Source organism: Pteropus alecto, unplaced genomic scaffold (genome assembly GCF_000325575.1).
Source record: "Pteropus alecto unplaced genomic scaffold, ASM32557v1 scaffold270, whole genome shotgun sequence".
NCBI lineage: Eukaryota > Metazoa > Chordata > Mammalia > Chiroptera > Pteropodidae > Pteropus > Pteropus alecto.
This window is the reverse complement of record NW_006430735.1, coordinates 7,056,734-7,070,080: the sequence shown is the minus strand read 5'-3', so window position 1 is coordinate 7,070,080 and position 13,347 is coordinate 7,056,734. Positions and strand designations below refer to the sequence as shown.

General features: G+C 41.2%; 1 protein-coding gene across 21 annotated transcripts in view; it reads left to right on the top strand.

The window, feature by feature from the left end:
* ZBTB20 (zinc finger and BTB domain containing 20) overlaps positions 1 to 13,347 on the top strand; it is a 396,848-nt gene that overhangs the window by 375,635 nt on the left and 7,866 nt on the right. For all 21 annotated transcript variants that reach the window (XM_025051370.1, XM_025051352.1, XM_025051329.1 and 18 more), the window contains one exon: positions 7,982 to 9,586. In XM_025051370.1, the coding sequence (XP_024907138.1) occupies positions 8,002 to 9,586 (1,585 nt within the window). In that variant the 5' untranslated portion in view covers positions 7,982 to 8,001. The remainder of the gene's footprint in view (positions 1 to 7,981; positions 9,587 to 13,347) is intronic.

The following is a 13,347-nucleotide window of genomic DNA, read 5'->3' as shown; positions in this document are numbered from 1 at the left end:
TTATGCTCGATATTTGAACTCAGTAGAGTTAAAAACTTATTTTTCCTTTAAAATAAGTATATAATGACATAGAGATAAAAAGAACAACAGATTAGTAAGTAACAAGATGATGGTTTTTATATAAACACTTCTTAAATTTATAATTTCTTTTCAAGCAAAATAAAGGATGGAACTTATTAACTGTACATTTGAATATATGGACCCTTCTTTAAGGCCTGTCCAAAACCAAGTTCAAACTGAATATTTTAACTGTGAATTTAAGTAGATCCTTTTGTTCATTTTTGTATCCCACCCACAGATGCAGCATCTCCGTGTTTTTGTTCCCCAGATTTAGCGAACAAAGGAAAAGGTTACAATAGGGCAGCAGCTAAATTTGTAAGGAAAGAGCTTTAGGAAAAAAAAAAAAAAAATCAAACTCCTAAAAGGTGTCTCAAAAGGTTTGTGATATAAGAGGATTTAAAGGCATCAACTTCAGATTTCATTGACTTTTCTCCTTAGTCCCAGCAGGTCTTCCCTCCTCAAGAAGAAGCCATTTCATTTCAGTTTTACAATAAAGGCATAGGTGTCTCTCAGAATGTTTTCTACAATTATAGCTATGTAATGCCTTTGTTCACAGAGTTAAAACTTGCTTTTACAAGCTGTACTATATAAGAGAGTAAAGAAGGTGTTTGAACTTCCAGTGTTTTATTCCTCTGGAATCAGATGCTCAGATTATAGAAATTCATAAAGCATGTAGCTTGATAATACCCAAAACTGAAGTTTTAATGTATGCTTAGAATTGGTTCCATAAAGTCGATGTTCATTTACTACTTCCTGGTTAATTATTTGACTATATCCTCACCTCATAACTAAAGGGATTTAAGTTAGCTTAAAAGAATTTTCAATACATTAGTAAATATGTAGGAAAATATATTTATATTTCTATATAACTATAAAAAAGAAATCAGAGTAGAAGTAGAATAAAGACTTGACGCTAGAAAGAGGCTGGGGGTAAATTTTACCTAGAAACTCATACCACAAGGTCCTATATATTTGCTAAAATGTGATCTAAATTTTGATTCTGAGCTCCAGTTATAATATTCATAGGATCCAAAAAAGCAAAAGTATAACCAGCTTTTCCTGGGCACTGAGGTCTAGGAGAAGTTGATTAATGTAGATTTCAAATATCACAGGATTTTAAGGGTGAATTTCTTCCACTGTTTTAGAATTCACCTCATCTCTGGCCTTATGGACCCATTTACACTAAGGTGTTCTCAGTAAGTGTTTCACTAGTGAATTGGTAAGAATTCAAGTTACCCCAAAAGCAATTGTATTCATTCACCTATCAGTTGTATTTGCAATGTTAGACATATGGTGAGGCATTTCTTAGTCCCTTCTTGGAGATAACGATGGACTTAATTTGAAATCAAGCAAACCAAAGAAAGACCTGTGCTGGGGGACACTGTGGGTGCCCCCAGAGCCAAGTGAAAAGGCATCCCTCGAATTACTTCTTCCTTTGGATTTGAAAATCTCATTCGGAATTTCAATCTATTTCTACCCTTCAGACAAAGTATAAAGCTCTTACTTTTTGATGGAGTGAAAAGAAGGAATGGAGGTCAGGAATGCAGGAGGTCAGGAGTCCAGAGTTGGAGATGGGCTTGAAGATCATGGGGCAAATGTTTCCCTGGTTCACAATTTTGCCCCTTTGTTTCCCATACTTAAAGTATAGTAAAACTTAATGACGTAATTAATAGAAGGAAAGAGGAAAGGAATGGAGACAGGGAGGTAAGGAGGGAGGGAGGCAGAAAAGAAGGGAGGGAGGGAAAGAAAAGGAAAGGAAAAAAAAAAAACAAAAAACAGGCTGTCTGTATAAAGTACTGTAGAGCTTTTAGGTGAACTCTACCTGGTTGGCTGGATTAGAACTGTATATTCAGTTTGTATTTATTTTTTATTCACCTTATACCGCAGTATCTAATTTTTAAGTCAAAAAACATTAAAGATTGTTTCCTAGTTCATCTATGGATTCGTGTTAACTGTCAAAGGGGATCGTCCACTCCGATAAAAATATGTCAAACCAAATTTTCTAAATAATAGTTGGCTTCTTTGATTGTAAAACTATACATTATATTCCTCCAGATTTCATCTAGCATTGTATTTTATTATCAATATATCTTTTTTCTCTCTTCCCTTTCAATCCTATTTCTATTTTTAAATCATTCTCTTCTGAAAGTTGCCTTCTGTCACTTTTGGCTGAGATTGTTTAGTTTATGTAAAATAACATCAGCTCAACTTGAATAAATGGGAAACATCAGTTCAACAGGCCAGATGCAGCAGTAGCCATGAAGGATGCATCAATTTCAGAAGCTTTGATTAAGAGCAGCTTAAAGAGAGATACTTGAATCTCAATCCATGGGTCTTAACTTGGGGGAAACACAGAACTCTTTGAGATGCTAATAAAAGCCACTAACATTATCCCTTTGAAAGTAGAAACATGTCCATTCATGAAAAAAAAAGTAGATACCCCCTAAAGCCACGTTACTTCCTAAGGACCTATAAGTACTCAAAATATCCTCCAGAAATATTACGTGCATGAATGACATTTAAGTAATACGAAAGACATACTCAATTACAGTATTGAGATCATAAATACAATGGAGTTGTATGCACTTTAAACAAGTTAGTAATTTTCATCCCTCTGTCCAGCTAAAGTAAGAAGCCATACCTACAAATGTACATACAGGCTATTCCTAACTTTTCATAGGTGGTGTATTTCTGAGAATGTGTTCGAAAGTTGAACAACTTATTTATGTTTTATGAGAAGAATCCTGTTGCTGATCTTTAAAAAAAGATGAAATCTCTAATGGTTCCAATACTCTGAGCCTAGAGAATCTGGAAAATAGAACTGTCACTGGCAGCGGGCCCAGAGTATCCCATTACTCAGGAATGGGTAAGTGAAAAGGGGCAGCTCTCCTTCCCATAGGTTGCTGACCCCCTCATGATTCACCTGCAGGGGCAATGACACCTGGGATATGCTAGGTGTACGGAGCCAGGGTAGGAGAAAGACGTCTCCTTCTGCCTGCCACCCTCCACTCACATTAGTGATTTCTCCAGTGTCCCCAGTCACCCTCCAAAGATTGTAAAGATGCCAGTGAGACAGAGAGGGCCATCTGCTCTAGGTGGTGAAACCTGTGAGCAAATAACCTCTATCCAACTATTGTGCAGAGGCTCAGCAAGTCCCCTCTCAGCATTTAGGTGAAGTAGACTCTAACATCTTGCCCCTGGCAGAACAACAGATGCAGATTTGGGGAGTAAGGAACCTGAGTTACCACATGCATCCCTACTTTTTCCAGTGAGGAATGGCTCTTTCTTAGTGTGACAGCTTAGTAAGTAGCACCAATATGCGACAGCTTAAGATCATCACTAATCAACTAATATATGAAAGAGCAACCTCAGCATACTAAAGATATCAAGGTACCATGTGAAAAAGTTGTGACATTAGAGACTGGGTCGTGGCGTCCTGGCCACTCTAGCCCTATTTCATGTACTGACCCACTTACCTCACGTGAGCCCAGTGGCCCAGATTGAAAGCTCAAGGGCTTTCGGCCCTGCCATTTGACTTAGACCTGTTGGCTTGACCGAAATTCATATTGGTTTTAATTTGAGAGCTCGTGTTTCCTTCCAAGTCACAGAGACTCTAAATTCCCATCTCACACTTGTACTAGTCTCATTTTATATATCTGGACTGAGGAAGGACTGGATTTCACACCTAATTAAAAGAGATTGCATTGCCTGCTGTTTCCTTTCTTGTTCATTTTCTCTTGTGCACAGACAGCTTTTTATTCTCATGCTAAGTCCTATCCCTGACACCCCGCAGCTTAAGGAACAGGCAGGAGCTGGGTCCTACAAAACACAGAGCCGGGCCCTCTCTCACCTAAGTCACCACAAGCAGATTTTCCCTTTGGTACCCACTTCTGCTTCAGCCCTATCCACATTGTGCTCCCTGACAAAACAGTCACTTAGAATACATGATCACTTTCAGTGGTAGAATTCCTTGCGTGTTTCTTAGTGAATGCCATCCCAGGCTGACTCTGTACTTTTACGATAGTGGAAAGGAGATAGATTATTATTTTACAACACACACGAAACTATTTTTATCACTTTTTTTCACTTTGCTATCATGTCTGTGTTCCTATCACTGTGAGGATTTTTTAGGTGAGGTGGCATTCCCAAGTACACATAATCTTTGTAAAGTTGTATAGTTTTGTAGAGTGAGAAGGTTTTTTTGTTTTTTTTTTTTTGAATAGCCCAATGCCTATTCAGCGCCAATCTAGGAAAGAATGGAGTCAGCATTTTCACACCATTCCTTCCTATACAGTCCCTGAATAACCATCTAATCAAGATTTGTTTTCAATGGGGGACAAATCTTCTACAGTAGAGTATTTCAGATTTATTCTGTTGGAATCTATACATTAATGTCCATTGGATGAAAAGGACATGTTTGACAAAAGCCTGGACATTGCCTTGTTGTGGCAGAAACTTTTTCCCACTGTATTAGTGTTAAAAAATAAAAGAAAGCCTGGGAAAGGAATTGCTTCAGCATTGTGTGCTAAAGGAGCGAGGCACATTTGAATGGAGAGGCAGGGTCCCCCATCACATCTGTACGCATATCAGCAAAAACGATTCAGCCTTTCATGGCTGCTCACTGCAGTGCAGGACCAGTGTACTCAAGGAGATATTTTTAAAGTGTGTCTATAAAAATCCTTGTTAGATCAGGTCGTATATGTGTGCAGGTTTCAGTTTGTCTCTGTGGTTTTAAATGAAGATGGTGACATCATTACTGCAATAATCATAACTCAAACTATTAACAGAAACTTTTGTGTGTGATCGATTACCTCTGTTTTTGTGTGTGGTTACCTGATTGTTTAGATAGACTCAACCAGTTTGAATAAGTGGTTTGAATTTTTTTCATGTGTGCTCGTGTGTGATATAATGACAGCTTTTGCTGTTGACCATTTCCATCTCTAAAGCAACCTCCTTCATCACTCTTAGTGTCTATCTTCTCCTTTATGTCCTGAGAATTAGGATGTCCCCAGATCTTTGGGCAAAATCCAGGTTTCATTCCTCAAGTGTTATGCCATGAAAATAACACCAAGGGGACTGGGTCCTAATCCCAACCCTGCCACTTACTAGCTGTATAAAACTTTAGGCAACTCATTTAGATACTTGGAGAGACCTGAGTCCCTCTCACATCAAATAGTAATAATAGTACCTGTCCTAAAAGCATATAGATTATTCTTAGGAGTCAATGAGATGCTACGCGGGAGTTTTCTTCATTGTAAAACACTACATGGATATTAATTATTATGATAATTATGACCGAGCTTTCCAGAATTACCAGAAAGATGACAATTCTTCATCATATGTGACATCTCTAGTCATAAAGTTGCGACTGGCGCTATGAGCAAGTGTGTGTTTAAAGGGTATTTTCACCTATGTGGGTAAAAAATATTTTTAATAAATCCATCCTACTCAGAGATGGTGATTTTATCAGAGACTCCACCAGTTTCAACGGTTACTGTTTTACTTAAATGAAAGAGATCTTGGTGATAGTAAAATTGTATATAGAAAACTTGACATTTTAGTGCCAGGACAAGTTGTTTTATCTCTTACATCATTCAGTTTATAAACTTAAAAATGTATGTTCTTTATTAGATGACTGAGGCTATGCCGAAGTCCCAAGAAACATGAACACGATGTGAATAAATGGATAGGTACCGAAGTAGCTGGAGGCCATGCTAGACAAACCTTTCCACACAGCTTTACTGCAGACCCATGGACACCTATGGGCCAGACTTCCTTCAGGGCCAAAGCAGCTAATATAGTGAAGCAGATAAGAGTGTGAACTCTAGAACCAGACTGCCTAGTTCTAGACTGCCAACTCTACCACTAACTGCCGACATAGCCTTGAGCAAATTTCTCTGTCCTCAGTTTCCTCACCTGAAAAATGAGGATAATAATACTACCTACATTATAGGGTTGTTGTTAGGATTAAATGAAATATTATAAATGAAGTAGTGAGACCAGTTTTAAGTACTGGTCAAGTTAGGACTTGACACATGGTACTCTCTAAAAAAAAAAAAAAGTTTGTTCTTATTATTATCGTGGTGCAGACACATAGGAGACTCACCAAGAACTTAGAATTTGGTCTGCTGACTTATTTTCTGAATATTCTTTTCTGGGTTATTGGAACCGTCCTCTGGAGCTATATTTTGTATTAGTACAGTTACAAAGGATTCACCATTATTCTTTAGCAAAGACAATTTGTTTTACATGAGTAAAAAAAATAGAAACAAAAGCCAGATGAACTGTTTTAGGCACAGAACAGACCCAATGGAAGTTGGAACAAGAAGGAATTCTCTTATATAAAAATTTGTGTAAATCATGTCACTGAAAGGGAACAAAGAGCCTGTAGGCATTTATTAATTTAAGTGGATATACATGAGGCTGATAAATATAAAGATGGGAACAAAGGAAACGAATGAGTATATAAAAGGATGTCACACCAACTGAGCTCAGACAGCATGAGGAGATTGAGTGAAGCAAGGTAGAAATTCTAATTGATCTCAGATTTACCTGAGCAGGTCCTCTCTACCAAGGCAGAGAAGACAGAACCTGAGAAGGTGCGCATTCTTCCTGTCCACAGGCCATTACCTCTGGGACCTCTTCTAAGAGGACACAGAGATCTGGGTCACAAGCCAACAATCAGTGCATGGGCCACCTGGTTTTGAAAGCCCACTTACCCGGCCTCTCTCAAGCTGATTATTCAGTCGTGAAGGCAAAAATGGGGAATCTGATTGAAGAGTGATTTGGAGAGAGGGATTCCTTAGAGCCCTTTGAGAAGTTAGGTAGGAAAAAAAAAATCCCTAAGACTTATTGCTAAGCCGCCTGTTTTCTTTCTCAATCTGTGACCACAATGTCACTGACATTATCCCTTGTCTTCACAGCCTAGGGCATAAGGTTGGCAATGGGGTCAGGGTATTCACAACCTCCACATAGCTGACCGTTGCCTTCCTCCTAGGAGCTGTTTGATACTTCCCTCTAGCAAGTCCGTAGAGCACCTAGTTACCTAGTGTGCTCATACATCCCACTCCTCATTTACTCCTGCTATCCTGACCTAATTATTAACAGTACTCCCTTTCACTCTCAAAGTATCCAGTTTGAATGGTAAATATGATCACCTAGTATACTCCAGTCTCAGGTCAGTTGCTAGCATCTCTCATCTTTTTACCACTCCTTCTTCGTTAAGGCTCAGAAAATTCAGAAAACCACCATATCACATACAACCACCCTAGAAAGTACTCACATTGTTGAAGATGACGAGAACAATGTCACCTGTAGAATGTTCCTGTAGATACAGAAAGCAGCAGGCAGAATACAGATTGTATTCTGTAACCTGTCCCTCAACTGGAAAACACAGTAGCAGCTGTTTGGTGAACATCTTAGTCTGGGGTGATGAACATTGTTGCAGTCTATAAATAAAATAAGAAATTTCGACAAGTTGGGGAAAATGTAAGCTTTCCCAAAGGACCTGGGCTCAGGTCTCAAGTGGAGGTGGAGCTGCATGAGAACAAGTCTTCTTCTTGCCTTTCAGTTCTTATTTGCTTAAGTTGTAAGAATGGCAGGCAGATGACCCATCTGTTTATTAGGCTGCTCTACTTCAACTGCAACCCTGGCTGAAGCTCTAGGTTATTAATATGGACTCAATATCCCAAAATAGCTGTGGCACTATTGGGACAAAATTCAAGGCCTTGTCCCCATAAGACATCGTACCTACAGCTTGACCCTTGTGCAAAGCCTGTCCACCTCTCCCCCGAGTCCACTTGTGTCTGCAAGGGGGTTGCTTCTAGGAGCTGTGAACATTACCCACCTGAGACCTAGGTGTTGGGAATGCAGTCAGCTAGCTCTGACCCACACCCTGTTTTGTGTCTGTCTTGGCGCACAGGTGACATCAGTTGCAAGGGGATGACCGAGCGCATTCACAGCATCAACCTTCACAATTTCAGCAATTCCGTGCTCGAGACCCTCAACGAGCAGCGCAACCGTGGCCACTTCTGTGACGTGACGGTGCGCATCCACGGGAGCATGCTGCGCGCACACCGCTGTGTGCTGGCAGCTGGCAGCCCCTTCTTCCAGGACAAGCTGCTGCTGGGCTACAGCGACATCGAGATCCCGTCTGTGGTGTCGGTGCAGTCAGTGCAAAAGCTCATAGACTTCATGTACAGCGGTGTGCTGCGCGTCTCGCAGTCGGAAGCCCTGCAGATCCTCACGGCCGCCAGCATCCTTCAGATCAAAACAGTCATCGATGAGTGCACACGCATCGTGTCACAGAATGTGGGCGATGTGTTCCCGGGGATCCAGGACTCGGGCCAGGACACGCCGCGGGGCACTCCTGAGTCAGGCACATCGGGCCAGAGCAGCGACACCGAGTCAGGGTACCTGCAGAGCCACCCGCAGCACAGCGTGGACAGGATCTACTCGGCACTCTACGCATGCTCCATGCAGAACGGCAGCGGCGAGCGCTCCTTCTACAGCGGTGCGGTGGTCAGCCACCACGAGACTGCACTCGGCCTGCCCCGCGACCACCACATGGAAGACCCCAGCTGGATCACGCGCATCCATGAGCGCTCGCAGCAGATGGAGCGCTACCTGTCTACCACCCCCGAGACCACGCACTGCCGCAAGCAGCCCCGGCCCGTGCGCATCCAGACCCTGGTGGGCAACATCCACATCAAGCAGGAGATGGAGGACGATTACGACTACTACGGGCAGCAAAGGGTGCAGATCCTGGAGCGCAATGAATCCGAAGAGTGCACGGAAGACACTGACCAGGCCGAGGGCACCGAGAGTGAGCCCAAGGGCGAAAGCTTTGATTCGGGCGTCAGCTCCTCAATAGGCACCGAGCCCGACTCAGTGGAGCAGCAGTTTGGGCCCGGGGCGGCACGGGATGGCCAGGCTGAACCCGCCCAACCTGAGCAGGCCATGGAAGCCCCTTCAGAGGGCGGCCCACAACCACACCAGTTAGAGACAGGTGCCTCCTCCCCGGAAAGAAGCAACGAGGTGGAGATGGACAACACGGTCATCACTGTCAGCAACAGCTCCGATAAGAGCGTCCTGCAGCAGTCTTCGGTCAACACGTCCATCGGGCAGCCTTTGCCAAGTACCCAGCTCTACTTACGCCAGACAGAAACCCTCACCAGCAACTTGAGGATGCCTCTGACCTTGACCAGCAACACACAGGTCATTGGCACAGCCGGCAACACCTACCTGCCGGCCCTCTTCACTACCCAGCCCGCGGGCAGCGGCCCCAAGCCTTTCCTCTTCAGCCTGCCACAGCCCCTGGCAGGCCAGCAGACCCAGTTTGTGACAGTGTCCCAGCCCGGCCTGTCGACCTTTACTGCACAGCTGCCAGCGCCACAGCCCCTGGCCCCATCTGCAGGCCACAGCACAGCCAGTGGGCAGGGCGAAAAAAAGCCTTATGAGTGCACTCTCTGCAACAAGACTTTCACCGCCAAACAGAACTACGTCAAGCACATGTTTGTACACACAGGTGAGTACAGGCCCCCTGGAGGCCTGGCAGCAGAAGTGGGTCTTAGGGGGCTGTGGGAATGGAGGGGTGGGATAGCAGGTGGAAGGGAAGGTTTGGAGTCATTGTTCAGATTTTAAGGAGACCCTCTCTAAGCCATCGTTTAGAAGCCCCAACTGTGGCCCCATCATAGGAACAAAGCACCCTGCCACCAAAAGACAAAATCACAGAAGCCTTTTATGCAGAAGGACCAAATGGGAAAAAGCCTTATAAAGAATTTGCAGGCACAAGGTCACTTAAATACACTGAACTTTGTAATACATTCTTTCATCCTAGATGTTTAGAACTGAAAAAGTCCTTGGAGTTTATACACTCCAATCACCTCATTTTACAGACCATGGTCATCAGAGCAGGGATGAGTATTTTAGTCTGTATTAAGTTCTACATGAACCTTCAGTTTGAAGAGGCCACAACAAGGCCGATGTAAGCGTAAGCTGAATTTGTGGTCCCTGAAATGAGGAGGAGTGATAGACTCGCTCTTATTTTCTATTGCTTATTCTCTATTTTCAACATCTAAAGACCACAGTCTGTTCTGGGTACTACCTTTTAAAAGGACAGTAAATTGATCGGGGCACATTTAGAGGAGTAAGAATAGGATGATGAAGGATGCAAAGCTAGGGTGTATGAATCCCGGTTGAACGTCCTAGGATGTTCAGACTGCAGAAAAGAAGATTTGGGACATCAGATAAGTCATACCCAAGTATTGGAGCTTCAGGGACAGCAAAATGTAGTAGTTAAGTTGGTGCTTTGGAACAAGATTGCCTGGGTTTGCATTTAGACTTAGTGACTTCTGAACTTTGTCACCATGGGAAATTTACTTAACCTTTCTATACTTCAGTTTTTTGTCTGTACAATGGGGATAATAGTGTTAGATCTTTCTTATAGTGCTGTTTTGAAGATTAAATGAATATATGTAAAGTTTTTAAAACAATTCCTTGCGCATAATAAGCATTATGCAAATGGTAGCTATCATTAGTATTATTAATATTATTTAAATGGTTGGGTGGAAAGAGACATTAAGCTTGTTTTGTTTGGGTCCAAAAGATAGAAGTGGAGCAATGACTGGAAGCTATAAGGAGATTCTTTCAACTAAATTAAAGCAAAATGTTTGTTGGCAGTCAGAGATGCTCTAAGATGGGATAGACAGCCTTCAAAGGAAGTGAGTTCCTATAATTAGAGGTGTTCAAGGAGAGAATGGATGATCATTTCCTAGGGATGTTGTAGAAGGGATTCAATCATCAGGTGAGGTGGTGTTTCATCCCTGGATTCTATGATTCTAGAGCTAAGGTCTGACCCCACAGCCAGTGCTCTTTCCTAGCTCCTTAATGGGACAGACATAGACGTGAGAACTCCGTGGATGCTCTTCCGTATAAGGGACCACGTATGCGATATGATCTCACATAGATTCTCTTGTACCTGCAGATACCTACCCCCAATGATGATCATCATATTTGAAATTCCTGTTATGAAAGTTACTCTTCTTGTAAACTCTTCTGGCTAAATGACAAATAAGTTGCCAGGAGAAAGTTACATACTCAAATTACAAGACATGAAAACAAAGTAGTTCTTCAAAGCAATCTTGTTTCTCAGATCAGCTAGCAGGAATAGCCAAGGGATAGGATATAAAACAGATCAATTTAAACTGGGGACTAGAAGGGAACAGACACTGAAACAAGGTACCCAACATGGAAGTGAACAGCTTCACTGGAACATTACTTAAGATGAACATTTCCTTCTTTGCAGTTCAGCTTAAGTCAGGACATTATATAAATCCATGAATGTAGCTTAATGCAAATCACTTGTTCCTAAAACAACTTTTGTTCATACCTCCTAAAAAAATAGTGAACTTAAGAAGAAAATCAGGTAGTGGTGAGTCACTGTGTTTACTTGGAGTAAATGTGAATACACTAATAACCTGAGCTCAATCACAGAAATTTTCCGTGTGGTATGGGTATCATCATTATTTGGTAAATCGATCAAATAGGAATTTTTTTTTTTTTAATTCATGTGGCAATTTATGGTTTACAGAGTGCCCTCACATAGCATATGTTCTTTCCTCCTCCAAATAGCTGTCTTATAAACCATCAAATTAAGGATTAAGGTGGGAAAAGAGACCAATTGTGGAACTATCTTCTTAGCCAAAGTTGACTTTGCTGGTCTTGGATCCATAAATGTTTCTGCTTTTTCCTTCTGTGAATCTCTTCAGTAGACCTAGCAGATATTAAAATAAGGCTTTAAATTTGCAACATAAAATTTGCAGTGCATTACTAAAAATTACCTTTTTGGTGAATAAACACATTTATCCAATGGATTCACCAAAGGATTCTGTGGTTAACCTAAATAACTAGATTTGCCCATAAGAAAACCAGCAATCAGTTTGCACATTTATGAATCATAAATACAAAAGCTACAAGTAAAGTCATTTTATAAATATAGGTTACTCTTAATGTGTACGCTTCAGATATCTAGTAAACTATCAGGGTCCTCAGTAAATTGTAAAGGGCTTTATATTGGTGAGTATAACATGGCCACATCTGAGAACAATTAATAACGTACATCTATCACTTCAGCACCTCATTTAGAAGAAGCAATACTCTTCCCTTTCACTCCAGAATTATTTGGCAGTGTCAGTTTGGAAGGGCCATCTATCAAGACTCTTGTCTGACTAAAGGAGTCTATAACCTAACAACATGCAAAAACAACTGGTCTAGATTCTCAGAAGCAATACAGCCTGATTATATGGAAGTAATAAAGAACCTGGATTCACAGTGCCCCACTTTTTGAAAAAAAAATTCTCTCCAATTTCTTCAGAAAACACCAAAAGTGGGTCCTCCCAAGTTTACAGGAGCCCAGTAAAGAAAATGATAAAAATCCAAAGCAAAAGTCCAAATTGGTCTAAAAAAATTCCAGAAAGTACTGGGGATACTAGGAAGAGTGGGGATGGATTCAGTATTCTGACCTATAGTCTAACCAAAAAGAATCCTACCAATAAAGAGTATAGACAGAACTAAAAGGAAAGAAATTTGGGTTCTTGGCTTCACAGCTACTATGTATGGTAACTGACTTTGCATTTCTATAGCTCCGTGGTTTAACGTCAATGGTACTTGCTTTCAACAACTGTAGAAAATCAATTCTAAGATTGGATTCCAAGTAGAATTCTGTGTAGCTTTATGTTAATGATCCACATAGTCATTGAAAGGAAGTGTCTGCGACAAATAAGTAGTCCATTGTATTGATTTTGGAGCTAAGCTCTACCTTAGAGAACCAAGGAAGCCCTGGTTATAAAGCGTATGCCATGATGACTATAACACTAAAACTTAGAGTGGGACATAAGTGAAAGATGATTATACTTTAACTAGATTATTTGGGTTGAGTTTGCTTCCTCTAATTGTGGCCTAAAGCAAGTCACTTAATTTCATAACACTCAGCTTCTTTGAGTTTAAAATGGAAATAATAATTTGCCTGCCTTTTGAGTAGCTGTAAAGTTTTGATGCATATGAGAGCTTTTCATAAAAGGTAAAGTACTACTTAATGTTTTAAAAAAAAAATTGTCATTGTTACTTTAGACCCCTTCTCCCGGGAGACATTGAGTTTCTTTGCTCTATACCCAATCTCTGAATAATAAGCTCTCGACATGTTTCCTTCCTCTATGGAATTCAAATATTCCTTGGGTTTCCCTTGAACTTCCTTCATAACATGAACATTTTTTTCCTCATTCCTTAAGG